The sequence below is a fragment of the Pituophis catenifer genome, unplaced genomic scaffold (assembly GCF_029215685.1).
Source record: "Pituophis catenifer annectens isolate HBS135680 unplaced genomic scaffold, rPitCat1.0.hap2 SCAF_8, whole genome shotgun sequence".
In the NCBI taxonomy this organism is placed as follows: Eukaryota; Metazoa; Chordata; class Lepidosauria; order Squamata; family Colubridae; genus Pituophis; species Pituophis catenifer.
The window spans coordinates 39134444-39150002 of NW_027256888.1; the positions used below are offsets into that span (position 1 = coordinate 39134444).

A 15559-nucleotide genomic window follows, 5' to 3' on the forward strand; every position below is an offset into this window, starting at 1 on the left:
TTAGTAGTCTTTTTTTCTGAGCAAACTAACTCAGAAGAAACCAAGGCAGATGTTGAGCTGTCAGTCCAGATGTATAATGTAGGGTGGGCTCACCTGTTTATGCCCCCTAGAATAAAATTTTCAAACGTTTTAGCAATGTTCTGATAATTTTTTTTAAAAAAAATGATTACAATTATTTGTACTCAACTTATGACCATAATGGAGCCTGAAATTTATAAGACATTATGGTCATAAGTAGAAGCATCCATATGACAGGATCTGATTTTATGACTTTTTTGCAGCATTCATTAAGCAAATCCATGTATTATTTTAGCACTTTTGCCAGAAACTGGCTGAAAAAATTGGGTACCAGCAAAAAATATATATTATAAATTGTGGATATGTGATCTTGAAACACTGCAACCAGGCATAAAGGTGAAGTGATTGCCAAGCATACAAAATGCAGTCTTGTGACTGCAGGATGTATGTGTGTGCAGCTTTTGGAAGTCCAGAACCAGGATGTAAGTAGTTTTTGAGTCTGCCTTTGTCTTTGAACTATCACTAAGAGACTGGTCATTAAGCAAGGGCTACTTGTGTTTCAGATTATTCTAAGTGATACCAAACCTTCCTACATAGACAGAGTTGAATTTATATTAATAGTCTTACGTTTATCAACTTCACATGCAGTGGATAAAATTTGAGTCCAGATATCCCCTGCAGAACATCCAGCGTCTATTAAATAGAGGTGTTATAATGTTTCTGAGAAGATGGGGAGCAGGCTGATGGAAGAGCTGGCAGTAGTGTTGGAAAGATTGGATGTAGATTTAACAGATTAACAGAGTTGGAAGGGATCTTATAGGTAATCTAGTCCAACCCCCCCGCCACTCAAGCAGGAGACCCTATACCATTTCTGACAAATGACAGTCCAGTCTTTTCTTGAAAATCTCAAGTGATGAAGTTCCCACAACTTCTGAAGGCAAGCTGTTCCATTGGTTGATTGTTCTCCCTTTCAGAAAGTTCCTCCTCATTTCTAGGTTGAATCTCTTCTTGGTCAGTTTCTATCCATTATTCCTTCTCTGGCCTTCAGGTGCTTTGGAAAACAGCTTGACCCCCTCCTCTCTGTGGCAGCCCCTCAAATATTGGAACACTGTTATCATGTTTTCCCTGGTCCTTCTCATCACTAGACTAGCAATCCCCAGTTCATGTAACCGTTCTTCATATGTTTTAGTCTCCAGTCCCCTAATCATCCTGGTTACTTTCCTCCTACTTTTTCTAGAGTCTCAACATCTTTTTTATAATGTGGTGACCAAAACTGGATGCATTGGTGAATTGATAAATTGGTGAGATGTGTTAGATTTGAAGTTGGCACTAATGAGAGTATTGATGGAAGGGCATTGTCTTAAGCCTGCATTTGCAGTGGGGCACTTTCAGCTTGAATTTTGGAAGTTATACAAGCCTTTCCTACTTAGAGCTGCAATATTTCTCCCAGCCATTCGAGCCAGATGGTAGATAGGGTGGCAGCCATAGAATAGATCCAACTGGCTTGAAGGAACCTGAATTTAAGTGGAAATCTGAATATTATAAACTATTACTCTAATTGAGTTTTATGCAACTTACTTAGGTCCAGCTTACAAAGAGAAACTGCATATTATAATGTGTTTTAAAACTTATCAAAATACAATATTGGCATGAGTGATGCACACACACACACACACACACAAAATTGATATTGCATAAAACCAACATCTCAGTATTATTCCCTGAAAAGTCCTAGTTTTCATTATCTCTGGAAAATGTAGTACTAGGTTTACAGAAGATTATGTCAAAAACTTGGCTTTTTCTTCTTTTTGTATTCAGGTATCAGATTATGGTGGAAATAGTTCAAGCAACCACTATCAGCAACATCCCCCAGATGAAACGCCAAAAAGGTAAGTTGTTTCTTCAGGATACATTTAAACCTATTGCTAAATTGTGCTGATGATCATTTGTGCAGCAATGACATTAATTGACCATTTGTACTTATAAAATTCTATATGACAGTATGGATTTCACAAGGTATCCAATTCTATAGGAATCAAACAACTATTTAAAGAAAAAATAAGTCTAAGGATTCTGGAATCTTTTCCTCAAAATAACAAAACATATTGTGTGCAGATGACATTTCAAACCAGTGAGGGTTTTAAAAGTATTGATTTATCATGTGGAATCACCAGTTCAATCAGACTCTGACCTAGGAAAAGCTTTATGGCAAGAACAAACATTCTAGAGGGTAAGCAAGACAAAATCAAATTAAAAGATGGAAGAAAGAGACCATTGAGCAATGAATAACATTAAAGGAGAATATGGCTGAAGAATCCAACCTCCCTTATACAACTTGGAGGACCCTGAATAGGTTGAGGATTGGAGTGCCTAAGTATAAAACCAACGTGCTCAACTGGAGGCTCTTAGTGGATACAACACGCTGTGTGAATGTGGAGAGATAAAGAGCCCAGCCTATTTGCTGGTATGTTGGCTACTGCCAGAACCATGTGCCAATAATAACCTATTTTTGACCAACAACAAAGCCAAGAAGGTGGCTTTTTTCTGGTAGTTTAAAGTTTGATCTGGACACAGAAGAAGACCACTTCATTCCTCCCCCCCTTTTTTTAAAAAGTCAGATCCTTATAATTTATTACAGGTAATAAATTACCTTGTGTCCATTCACACTTTATTGATTTGTGAAAAATTCCTTGTGTGGGTCCAGTTACACTTGGCCAATAAAGTATTCTATTCATTCATCAGTGATCCTTTACTCACAACCATTTGTTTAGTGACCATTCAGGGTTACTGATTTATGACTATTTTTCACACTTTTGGTCACGTGATCAAAATTTAGGCTCTTGGCAACTGGCATGTATTTATAACAGTTGCACTGCCCTGGAGGTACTAACTGTAGTTGATATTGGCAATTATGTGTGATTTATCTGTGCTCTGGAACATCCTCAAGAGGATTACAGGAGGCCAAATTTGTCTTTATTTGAGCACCAGGCAAACATGTTTTATTTTTCTGTTTTAGTCAGTGATTTTTAAACATTTTGCAGTTGAGGAACATTTTTTCAAACTTCTGCTTTTGTTTGATTGCTTTATTTGATTCAGAATTTACTGATTTTAGTGTGTTGTAAAATGCTGTTCAAAACCAGCTTTTCTTAAGGTACCACGGGCATTTTCGAAATAAAGCTTTAATAAAATAAAGTATTTTGTATATACTAAATGATGCTATGTGTCTAATGAAGTTTTAATTATTTCAGTGCCTACATTTTTAAAATTAAGTGTGCTTCTATAGGTATTAATCATTCTAAATGTTCTATTGATGTGATTGTGATTTCTTAGATTGTTTTAAGCAATTAAAAACATTCAAAGTCATTGAGCATCAGGCAACAAATAAGATTATTACTATTAATAATAATAATAATGTGTAACCATATATTTTTGATGTCAAGTTTTAAAGGCCCAGTTAAGTGGATCACGTTCATTATAAGAACAATGAAGGATACATAATTAAAATAATGCCTATCTCAGACTTTTCAATTTCTGCAACAGCAAAGAAACCATTTTCATTTACAATTCTGCTGCGCATGTCCAAGATGGCGGATCTAGCCTGAGACACTCCCGGTAGATGGGGTGATCTCTGAGAATTTCGGGAGGTTCCTGGGGCAATTATCCACCATGGCCCCCAGTCCTAGAAAAAGGAATCTTTCCCCGACCCATTGAGGGGTCTTTCGCCCTCCGGAACATCGGGTCGAGGAAAAAAACGGCCGCTGAAGGCTCTGCGGGGTGACGGCGGTAGCGACTTGACTGGCGGCGCTTTTCTCGGCCTCCGGCATGGACCAACAGCGGCGGCAGCTCTGCGGTGGTGGTGGTGGTGGCGGCGGCAATACGGTGGCTCCCCTGGATTCCTGGCTTCTCCGGGGCTTTTTTGAGGCTCCTGGAGACTCTGGAGTATAGTGGGAGCCATGGTGGAAGCGGCGCTGGCAGTGGGCGCGGGGCTGTCGGCAGCCGCTGGATGATGGAGGAGGCGAGGGGTGGCAGCTGGCTGCTACTGAAGAGGACGGTATGGTGAGAGGCTGCTGGCTTCTATCTTGGAACCCTGGACCTGCTAGGGGGCAGCTTATTTCTGCTGGCCCATTTTCCTGCAGGAATCCGGAGGCCCCATTTGGAGACTGGGGCTGTAGACTGGGGATATAAAAGGACCAAATGCTGGAAGACCTGGAAGACCTGGGGAGTGGGAGAGGTTGGAGGACGACTGAGGGTTGGCCTTGGGCTGCCTCGGGCCGTTCCCCCCTCCCCCCCTTTTTTGTTGGCCTGTATAGGCCTTATCATGGTCACCACCCCAGCTGCTTTCTGCCTTGCAAGCCATCTCCCTCCGTTGCCTTCCGTGTGTCATCTATTCCCCGGGTTTACTATTCTGCCTTCTAGACTGGCTCTATTCCACCTATGCCCTTGATGGTGTGGAGAATGGACAATTCTGATGTGGATTCTGAGGGAGTCCGGTTCAACTGCCGTTTCCCTACCAGAGTGGATAGACTATCGAATCTCCCCATAACCAACTCCATCTTGGCTAGCCATCGTGAGAGGATGGCCTGGAGAGAGCACCTTCTGAGTTTTTGTTGAAATGGCACGAGACTTCTTCCACTGTCGTGAGAGGACAGTGGAGTCCAGTTTTTCCCATGTCTTGAGTGCTGCCTCTCCATTCCCTAGGACGATTAGACTATTCTATGGAACCTCAGCCAGATGATGTTTCACCCTTTCCCGGTTCTTGGATGCACTCGGCCGCCGAACTCCTTGCACTGCGAGACTCCCTCCTCTCGCAGGCCTGGCCCTCCACGTTATCGAGGGCCTACCTTGATGACGGATTTTGGAATCCCGAGAGATGGCATGCAGCGAAGAGGGGGTTGAGGGGTTTTTTATTTAAACTTTTAAAGAAAATTTTAAGGGGACCCGGGAGGAAGGGAGGGGGTTGTAAAAGTGGACCTGGGGGGCTCCAGTTAGCTACTGAGCAGGGTGATAGGTTGATTGGCTGCAGCAGAGGGGTCGGCAAAGAAAATTTATCCGGGGAGCAGGGGGATAACAAGAAGGGCAATGCAATTGAAATAATGAGTGGGAGGGGCAGGTATGACGGGCGCAGGGGACCATATCATGTGTCAGGGGTGCGCATTCGCTCTTTACGAGCAATTGCGCACTCCGGCCCCCAATGCGCGACTCGTGGCCTGGGTTGTGCAGAGTCTCAAGCCCAGGGTCCACGGCTGATGTTGTGTAATGCCAGGTCGGTTGTTAATAAAGCCCCCCTCATCTGTGATCTTATATTGGAGGGGGTGCGGACCTGGCAGGTATTACGGAGACCTGGTTGGGCCAAGAGGGGGGGTCCCCCTCGTTGAAATGTGCCCACTAGGTTTCCGTGCATTTCATCAGCCAAGGGCCCAGGGGAGGGGTGGGGGAGTGGCGGTGATTATTAGGGAGAGTCTTTGTCCGAGGGAGACCACTGTTCCTCAGATAGTTGGATGTGAGTCCCTCTTTGTGAAGTGGGGCCGTGGGGTGCAGATGGGTTTGCTGACTGCGTACCTGGCTCCCTGCCACGTGGCAGCGACCCTACCCGAGCTACTCGACGTCATCGCCGGGGTGGCGGTGGATACCCCCAGACTTATTGTCATGGGGTATTTCAACCTTCCATCCGCGGGTGAGGCGTCAGAGGTGATTCAGGAGTTCATGGCTTCCATGAGGGCCATGGACCTGACCCAGTTAGTTCAAGGCCCCACTCACATAGGGGGACACACTCTGGACTTGATTTTCATCTCTGGTCAGTGGTTGAATGATCTTGGTAGAGGGGACTTAGATATTAAACCCTTGTCATGGACAGATCATTCGCTCCTTCACTTGGACTTTCCTACCGCTTCCCCCTGCCGCAGGGAGACAGAACCGACCAAATGGTTCCGTCCCAGGCGCCTGATGGATCCCGAAAGGTTCCTGTCGGAGCTTGGGCCGTTTCCTGAGACTCTGACACACGACTCGACTGAAGAGCTGGTGGCCGCCTGGGAGAGTGCGGCCGCCGGAGCTTTGGATCGTGTCATGCCTTTGCAGCCTCTGACCCAATGCCGATCTCAGTTGGGTCCTTGGTTCTCTGAGGAGCTGAGAGAGATGAAGTGTCGGAAAAGACGCCTAGAGAGCATTTGGAGGACTAGTCATTCTGATTCCGACCGGACACAGGTGAGGTCTTATATCAAGACCTACCTAGTGGCGATAAAAGCAGCGAAATCTAACCATTTTTCCGCTCTTATCGCTTCTACAGAGAACCGCCCAGCCGCCCTGTTTAGGGTGACCCACTCCCTTCTTCGGGGGGGGGAGTGTGGGAAGATCCCTTGCATGGTCGAGCTGAGGATTTTGTGCAATTCCTGCACGATAAAGTCGCTCGGATTCGGGAAGGCTTGGACTCCGACTGGGTGAGTCCGGGGGAGGAGACAAGGGTAGGTCTTGAGAATATTACCTGGGAGGAGCACTAGGATTAGTGCTGCCACATGTTTATTGGACCCGTGTCCCTCCTGGTTGGTACTGGCCTCCTGGGAGGTTACACGAGGCTGGCTCCAGGGGATTATAACTGCTTCTCTGAGTGAGGGTGCCTTTCCCGCCACCTTGAAAGAGGCGGTGGTGAGGCCCCTCCTCAAGAAGCCTTCCTGGACCCAGCTGAATTAGCTAATTACCGTCCGGTCTCCAACTTTCATTTTGTGGCGAAGGTTGTTGAGAGTGTGGTGGCACGACAACTGCCCGGGCACCTGGATGAAGCTATCTATCTAGACCCGTACCAGTCGGGCTTCAGGCAGGGGCACAGCACAGAAACGGCATTGGTCGCGTTGGTGGATGATCTCTGGAGGGCTCGGGACAGGGGTTGCTCCTCTGTCCTAGTCCTATTAGATGTTTCAGCGGCTTTTGATACCATCGACCATGGTATCATGCTGCAGCGGTTGAGAGGGTTAGGAATAGAGGGCACCGTTCTGCGGTGGTTCTCCTCCTTCCTCTCCAACCGCTTGCAGTTTGTGTTGGCAGGGGGGCAGAGGTCGACCTCGAGGCGTCTCACATGGGGAGTGCCACAAGGGTCGGTCCTCTCGCCTCTTCTGTTCAACATTTATGTGAAGCCGCTGGGTGAGATCATCCGTGGTTTTGGGGTGAAGTGTCATCTGTACGCTGATGATATTCAGCTGTACATCTCCACCCCAGACCACCCCAACGATGCCCTTGATGTGATGTCTTACTGCCTGGAGGCCGTGCGGGTCTGGATGGGGAGGAACAGGCTCAGACTCAACCCGTCCAAGACCGAGTGGCTGTGGCTGCCGGCGTCCCGATATAGTCAGCAGGTGCCATCGCTGACTATTGGGGGTGAATCTTTGCCCCCCCACAGAGAGGGCTCGCAATCTGGGTGTCCTTCTGGACGCACGGCTGTCTTTAGAAGACCATATGACGGCCGTAGCCTTTTATCAGGTTCGCCTGATCCGCCAGTTGCAGCCCTTTCTGGACCGGGACGCCTTGCGCACGGTCACTCATGCCCTTGTCACCTCCCGGCTGGATTATTGTAATGCTCTCTACATGGGGCTCCCCTTGAAGAGCACTCGGAGGCTCCAACTGGTCCAGAATGCGGCCGCACGGGTGGTTATGGGCGCAACCCATTGTGCCCGTGTGACACCCCTCCTGCGCGAGCTGCACTGGCTCCCAGTGGTCTTCCGGGTGCGATTCAAGGTGTTGGTTACCACCTTTAAAGCGCTCCATGGCATAGGACCCGGGTACCTTCAAGACCGTCTTCTGCCACCAATAGCCTCCCACCGACCAGTCCGCTCCCACAGAGAGGGTCTCCTCAGGGTGTCATCAGCCAAGTTATGTCGGCTGGCGACACCCAGGGGGAGGACCTTCTCTGTGGGAGCCTCACCCCTGTGGAATGAACTGCCCCTGGAAATACGTAAGATCTCCGACCTCCGGGTGTTTCTCTGCGCACTGAAGACCCTATTGTTCCGCCAGGCCGGGCTATCAACATAATAATTTTAAATTGGGGTATTTTAAATTTTTGGGGTTTTAAACTGGCCAAATCTATTTAATTATTATTTTAAATTTTAATCATTGTTGTGTCTTGTGTTTTTAAATTGGCTGTACACTGCCCTGAGTCCTTCGGGAGAAGGGCGGTATAGAAATAAAATTATTATTATTATTATTATTATTATTATTTATTGGTTAATCTTTAGTGAGATTCACAGCCTTTGAGGCTGGTTAATAGCTCAGCAGCTCGAGTCCTAACCAAGGACCTAGGAACTGTTAAGGTATCGTCGGAGGATGTAAGCTGTTCCGAGTAAGGTGGTTTTTTGTAGAGTCAAAATGTTCAAGTCCGGCAAATTTAGAATTTCTAAATAGCGGGGTAGCCCTTTGGGTATTGCTCCGAGGGCTCCAATTACAATCGGGACAACACATGATTTCTTTTTCCACAGTCGCTCAACTTCAATTTGTAAGTCCCGGTACTTTGTGATTTTTTCTTGCTGCTTATCTTCAATTCATGCATCACCAGGTATTGCAATGTCAATGAACCATACTTTTTTCTTTTCAACTGTTGTTATGTCAGGTGTGTTGTGGACCAAGTGCCTGTCAGTCTGAATCCTAAAGTCCCACAAGATCTTGAGTTTCTCATTCTCTAAAACTTTCTCAACCTGATGTTCCCAGTGGTTTTTGCTGTACTCAAATCCAAACTTCTGGCACAATTTCCAGTGAATGATTTTAGCAACACGGTCATGGCGTTGTAGGTAGTCAGTTTGTGAAATTTTGCTGCACCCACTGATCAGGTGGTCGACTGTCTCATCTTTCTCATTGCAGAGGCGGCATTTGCTGTTGGTGGTAACATGTTGAATTTTTGCCTTCATACAGTTTGTGGCTAGGGCTTGTTCTTGAGCTGCCAAAATAAAGCTTTCAGTTTCTTTTTTCAGTACTCCTGATCTTAACCAGTTCCAAGTTAGTTTCTGGTCAGCTTTGCCTTCAATACTTTTCAAGTATTGGCCATGCAGAGCTTTGTGTTTCCAATTTTCAGCTCGCTGCTCAATTACTTCTTTCTTATATTCTGCTTTTGTTTTAGTTGTCTTTAAAAGGCCTCCTTTATTTACTTCCTTAATCATTGGTTCTTCACTTTTCTGGATGTAATCATTCAAGCTGCATTTTTCTTCTTCCACAGTCTGCTTTACTTGTAGGAGTCCTCGACCACCCTCTGCTCTTGGTAAATATAATCGGTCAACATCACTTTTAGGGTGCAAGGCATGATTTATTGTCATAAGCTTCCTTGTTTTTCTGTCCAAATTGTCTAACTCCATCTGGGTCCAGTCAATTATTCCTGGAGAGTATCTAATCACAGGTATAGCCCAGGTATTTATGGCTTTTATGATGTTTCCTCCACTCAATTTGGACATTAATATCTTACGAATTCGCCGAATGTACTTGGCTGAAGTTAATTCCTTGACTTTATTATGCATTAAGTCAGAGGCTTCTAAAATCCCCAAGTACTTGTAGCCTTCTTCTGATTTTACTGCCTTTATCATTTCTTCATTCTCTAGTTCTATTCCATCCTCTTTTATGATCTTGCCTGCTTTGGTTGCTATTGTTGCACATTTGTCAATTCCAAACTGAATACCAATGTCTTGGCTGAATTCTTTTGTGTTTTCAATTAATAAATTCAGTTCAGCTTTTGTTTTACCAAACAGCTTCAAATCATCCATGTACATCAAGTGCGAGATTTTCAGTCCTTTCTTTGCAAGTTCGTATCCACAGTTCATCTTCTTCAAAATGATTGTCAGTGGTAGCATTGAGAGTATAAAAAGTAGGGGTGAAAGGGAATCGCCCTGGAAAATGCCTCGTTTAATTTCAACTTCACCCAGTTCTTCTTCATTAGCCATAAATTTTGTTTTCCAGAGGTTCATTGAAGATTCCATGAATTTTTGTATGTTGCTACTGATGCCTAATATTTCCAGGCATTTCTTGATCCAGCTATGGGGAACTGAATCAAATGCTTTCTTATAGTCTATCCAAGCCATGAACAGGTTGGTTCGTCTTTTCTTTGAGTTCTTTAGGATTAGCTTGTCGATCAGCAATTGATCTTTTGTTCCTCTTGAGTTTTTGCAGCATCCTTTCTGTTCTACAGGAAGCAAGTTATTTCTTTCCAGGTATCCATAGATTTGGTTTGCAATGATACCAGTAAGAAGCTTGTATGTTGTTGGCAAGCAGGTGATTGGCCTATAGTTTCCAGGGTCCTTTCCTTTTTCTTTATCTTTTTGGATCAAAAATGTCCTTCCAGTTGTCATCCATCCATCATTTTCAGGTGTTTTTAGGATCTGGTTCATCTGGGTTGCCAATCTTTTGTGCAGACTTGTAAGTGCCTTTAACCAGAAGCCATGCAGCTCATCCGGTCCAGGTGCACTCCAGTTCTTCACTTTTCTTGACTGTCTTTGCACCATTGCTTTTGTTATTTTCACGTCTTCCATTTTATGCACTTTAATAGAGTCCTCAACCTGTTTGATCCATTTTGCATTTCTGTTGTGCTTCTTGTTGTTTTCCCACAAATTCTTCCAGAATTTCAGAGCTTTCTCTTTATCAGGCTTTTCATTTGTTGTTACTCGGTTTCCATTTTCTAAATTCTTATAAAACTGGTGCTGATTTGCTCTGAACTGTGAGTTTTCCTTGAACTGAGTTACTCGGTTTTCATACCTTTTAATCTTTTCAGCGATGGCAACAACCCTCTGCTTCAGCTCTTCAATTACTACTGCAATCTCCTTATTCCTTAGATCGTATCTTGCTTCCAGGGTGCTTTTGACCTGCTTGTTCTTTAGCTGACCTTGCCTTAGGTTCTTCAAGTTGCTTAAATCTCCACGTACTTTTTTGATCTTCAATTCTAACCGAATTTTCCACTTAGGCTTCCCCTTCTTGCCTCTTTGATTCTTTTGTATTTTCAACCCCAGTTCTTTGGTGGTTATGACAGCTGCTGCGTACATCAGTTGGTTAGTTTCGGCTAATGTAGTGGTTAGAATAGTTTGCACAGCCTCATTGACCTTTTTTAGTACATTTCTCAATTCTTTCCGGTTCACTTGGTTCAGCTTTGGCAAACGTGTTCTTTCAGCATCTTCCATTTGGTGCTTTATTTTTCCAGCTAATTGAGCACTATTTGTTGGTGTTTGTTCTTTAGTGCTTCCTTGTTCTTTATCTTCATCCATTTCAGTATCCTCTTCTTCCCTTTCTTCCTCAATTTGCTTTTGAGTCTGGAAATCATTCTTGATGTTACTCTTCTTTGTTGTTGTACTCAGACCATTAATTGCTTTCTCTTCTATTGCTATTAATTCTTCTGTAGTGAAAAATTTGTGGTTTAGGATTACACGTCATTAACCTTTGTTCACTGGTGTCACAGTCCGTATGGTTCATCTTCCAAATCTGATACATTCTTTTTTGAAATCCATGTTTTGCTGGCTCAGATTGATAGTAAGCTTTCATAATAGACGTGTTTTCTTCCCTGGTCCAGATTTTTCGTTTTTTGGGTTTTTCTTCCAGTAGCTTGTCAGCTCCATGCCCTGGTTGCCTAGCAGAGGGAGTTGAGCCCTGTAACTCATTTTGCGTAGAATGCCCAGGAGCCATAGCATCCAACGGAACCCTTGTTAATCCGGGCGACGGTTCAGCCGGCATAAATTTCATTTTTTCTGTATTCACCATGTTTGAATGGGTTGTAGAGCAGATTTTGTCTGGCCCTTCACCTAAGGTCTGTCTGATATGGTTGCACCTGTTCAGCATAGCCCTTAGGATCACTAGAGCACGCAAGCCCCTCCACCACGACAAGGTAGAGCTCCTCGGAGGGGTTATTATTATTATTATTATTATTATTATTATTATTATTATTATTATTATTTTATTATTTTATTATTTCTCATACTCTTTAATAAGAGTTGTATATTCCAGTTTTGCTTCTCTTACTTTGTTGCTCCTTGATGTAGGTTCTGTTGCCTTAGTTGTGAATGAATATGTGAATTTATTTACTAAAACATCATGAAATAATAAACAGAAGCTGCAGAAATTGGCAGCCAAAAATAAATGTCTGTCTCAGCTGATAATATAAATAGTTCCTTGTGTGTTTTATTTCATTTTTAAATTTTTTTTAAATAAAATTAACATTGGAGTTCTTAAAGTTTGAATGGTAAAACTATTATTTGGTCAATTTTGGGGCCTTTGTTGTTCTGAACATTTTTTTAAATGGCCAATTTTGTGTCCTTTTCTAGAAAAAGACTGTTGAAATGCATGATTTTCTCAGATTATAGTGGAATAGAGCAACTTCTCTGCTGATAGCTATTGTTTTGTAAAAGAGAGCATACAGTGATGAAATATTTATTATATTACTGCTCATCTGCATCACAAGGTTTCCACAACACTCTTTAACCCATCTCTTTCAGCTGAATTTTAGAAATATGCTTCCAAAAACTTTTTTGGAAGAAAATCTTATAGGCTTACTGTGAACAGATTGGATTCTCTCTTTCTTTCCTTCTACAAAGTATCTGAATGGACAGATAAGGAGAGAAAGACTTAATAGAGGAAGACTATGGTGCATTATGATCCCATTTTTATCAGGCGTATCACACATAAAGAAGGCTACCACATTGAAGTCTCAGTGAACTCCCAGACATTTTGCTTTGGATACTTCCTGGCTGAAGTCTTGATCAAATTCCTATCTTGATCAACTTTGCAAGCAGAATTCTGTAGCAACTTTAATTTTTTCTAGAAGAGGTTTTCAATTTTTTTCTGGGGCAAACAGACTCCTACAGTACATTTCTAGAAATCTCAGCATAAGCCCTACTAAGGGTTACTGCAGGGGGTTTTAAAGGAGGCAGCTATTCCATATCTTATATACAAAAGTCAGCCTTCCCAAAGATAGGTAGTGCATTTGAAATGATTGATGCCTTTTATTCAAGGCAATAGAACTAATTGGGCATAATATAATCCCAAAATTAGTATTTTGGGATTACCTCCATGTTTTCATTGATCATTTATTTCAATGGATAAAAGAACTATGGAAGAAAAATATCACTGCTGCAGTATAAATGTAGGCACATTTTGCCTCAAGGCATCTCTGATCTGATTATATCTTTGGAACTCAGATACAGGATAAATTCAAAATAACTAATCTGATCCTAATTCCTCATGTTGTGCTGAAACTGCTTGTATAACTTTAATGCTGTTATGCTATGCCTTGGCCCTTTGCTATACATCATTTAGCAGACTGGCTTTAAAATATGTCAGAACTAATTATGTTGACAAAACTAACTGAAGTGCTTTGAGGGATAATTTCTTTTATTGCTGTTGAATGATGCTGCTGTTTTGGGTGCAGTGTAAAATAGAGGTTAATCCAGTATCTGTCCACAGGGAGTTGGATGTTATTTCAGTGGTCTTGGTGGGAGTGGGTCTTAAGTGGATGGCTCACTTCTTTCGACATTCCAGCTACCCACAGATCTAACTGGGGTTGATGATAATCCTCCAGGAAAAAACAGCAAGACTCTAATCCTTCCATAAGTGGCACTACTGATTAAACATGATTATCAGTAACTCTGATATGAGATCACCACAGATAGTCATGCTGGGTTCTTGGCATTTTCTGGGCTTGTTGGATTTCCTGCAGAAGTTTGACTGCCCACCTAGATAACATCATGGGAAACAGACACGGGAGATGATACAGTGATTGATATGGTGATGTTATCTAGCTGGGTAATAAAATATCTGTAACAACAACTAAGTTTAGGTAATAGTTAGAGCCCAATTGTTCAGCACTGAGCTACATATATTCTCTACTATTGGGTCTACATCTATGTTGGAGTTATCAGAATTTTTTTCCCCAATGTCATTATTTTTTTTTTAAAAAATGAATATGTATGAATGAAAGTTGGATTATTTTTACTTCAGTCATGAAGCAAAAAGGCTCTGACTCTAGCTTACAAATACAATATTTTCCTTTACAATCTGAAAGAAAAATATACAAAAGATGAAAGGATTAGGAAGAAAAAAGGTCAGCACAGCCTGCATGTTCCTGCTGTTTCTATAGCGACCAGTTGGTGAGAGTTAAAATAAGGGTAGAGGCAGGTGCGTCTTTTCCTTATGTCCTTCAGCACCATGACTATTATTTGGTCCATTCTCCTGGTAAGCATTGCTATTACACACTTTCCCTGAAGTGTCCTTTTTGGCTAATATAGCCACCCCTCTTCCCCCCCCCCGCATCGCCCCCCCAAAAGAGAGATAAAGCTACAAATCTTCCCTGAAAAATGGTTGCAGATTCAGATGTGTCTTTCCTATATCCTTGGCTAAACGTTCTGCCAGAAATGGCCTTCTGGTGGCAAGCTGATACCCAATCTTTATTGAACTTTTGCAGGCTGATGAGAATGAGATGCTGGACGTGGCATAAATGTCACAGAGCTTTTCTATGTAGCTTTTCAATCTGAGTGCGTCCCTCTTTCTTTGACAGGAAATTGAATTTTCCCTCAATTCCAATGTTCTATAAAATCATTATAGGTGTTATTGAAAATCATATGTCCTGGATGTTCTCCTCTATTTAAAAAAAAGATAAATCAGGAGCTAGCTGTCTTTCTTTGCAGAGGAAACATCTTTTGATGTGCTTTATTTAGATGAAGTATTGGGCTTTAAAAAATAACACCGTTTGTTTATTAAATTAGTCTCTGATTGTAATCAGCCTTTATTGTGGCTGTTCTGAAAATATAATTTTATACTTTTGGACACCTAATTCTGAGGATTCTAGCAGACAGTAGCAGGGTACTGACTGTGCTATTCTTCAGGGTAATCATCTCCTATTGAAACCAACTTGGCTGTCAAAGCTCTCTAAACATCAATATCTGCAGAAGCTTTCAGATTTTTTTCAGAATAACAAGAGCAACATTGGTGGATTTATGTTGCAAACCCTGTCCATTTCATACAAGTGTGTCATATACATGGTACACCTATAAAAGAAATAAACTTGCATTGTGAAGCTTTCATCTTTCTGTCTTCCCTTCGTCCTTCCGCAGACGCTCCTGTTTTTAATCCTAACCATAGTTGGCTGGATCCAGAATAGAGTATGATGGCAGTCTTAATTCACAACATTTGCCCCCCCCCCTTAAATAAATTTTAATGATCAGTATGTAATTTTTTAAAATAATGCTTCTTGATTTGTAGGGTATTTTATATTTGGTCTGGAGAGGAAAAGGATTAGAATAATGCTCACAGTTCAGTGTTACTTATATTTTCCTAGATATTGCTAGAAGATTGTTTGCTTTATCTTTGATTGGTATCAGTCCGTTCTGCTTTTTGTCCACATGGAAAATATGTGAAACTGAAGAAGCAAGTTGATTATAAGATATATTGGGTTTAATGTGTTTCTGAACTAATCAGCCATGATACATGTAGTTAGATATGAGTATTTTGGTTTTAGGACTGTGAGCTGAATAATAGGCTCATGCACTGACGTCATATCAGAAATAAGCATAATGTGATGAAATATCAATCATTTTATTTCATA

The 15559-nt window shown here is 42.4% G+C and overlaps 1 protein-coding gene across 1 annotated transcript in view; it reads left to right on the plus strand.

Annotated features, from left to right (window-relative positions):
* Positions 1 to 15559, plus strand: part of SNX25 (sorting nexin 25) — a 71572-nt gene that overhangs the window by 23349 nt on the left and 32664 nt on the right. Inside the window, exon 6 of the mRNA XM_070948312.1 lies at positions 1837 to 1907. Coding sequence (XP_070804413.1) covers positions 1837 to 1907 — 71 coding nt within the window. The remainder of the gene's footprint in view (positions 1 to 1836; positions 1908 to 15559) is intronic.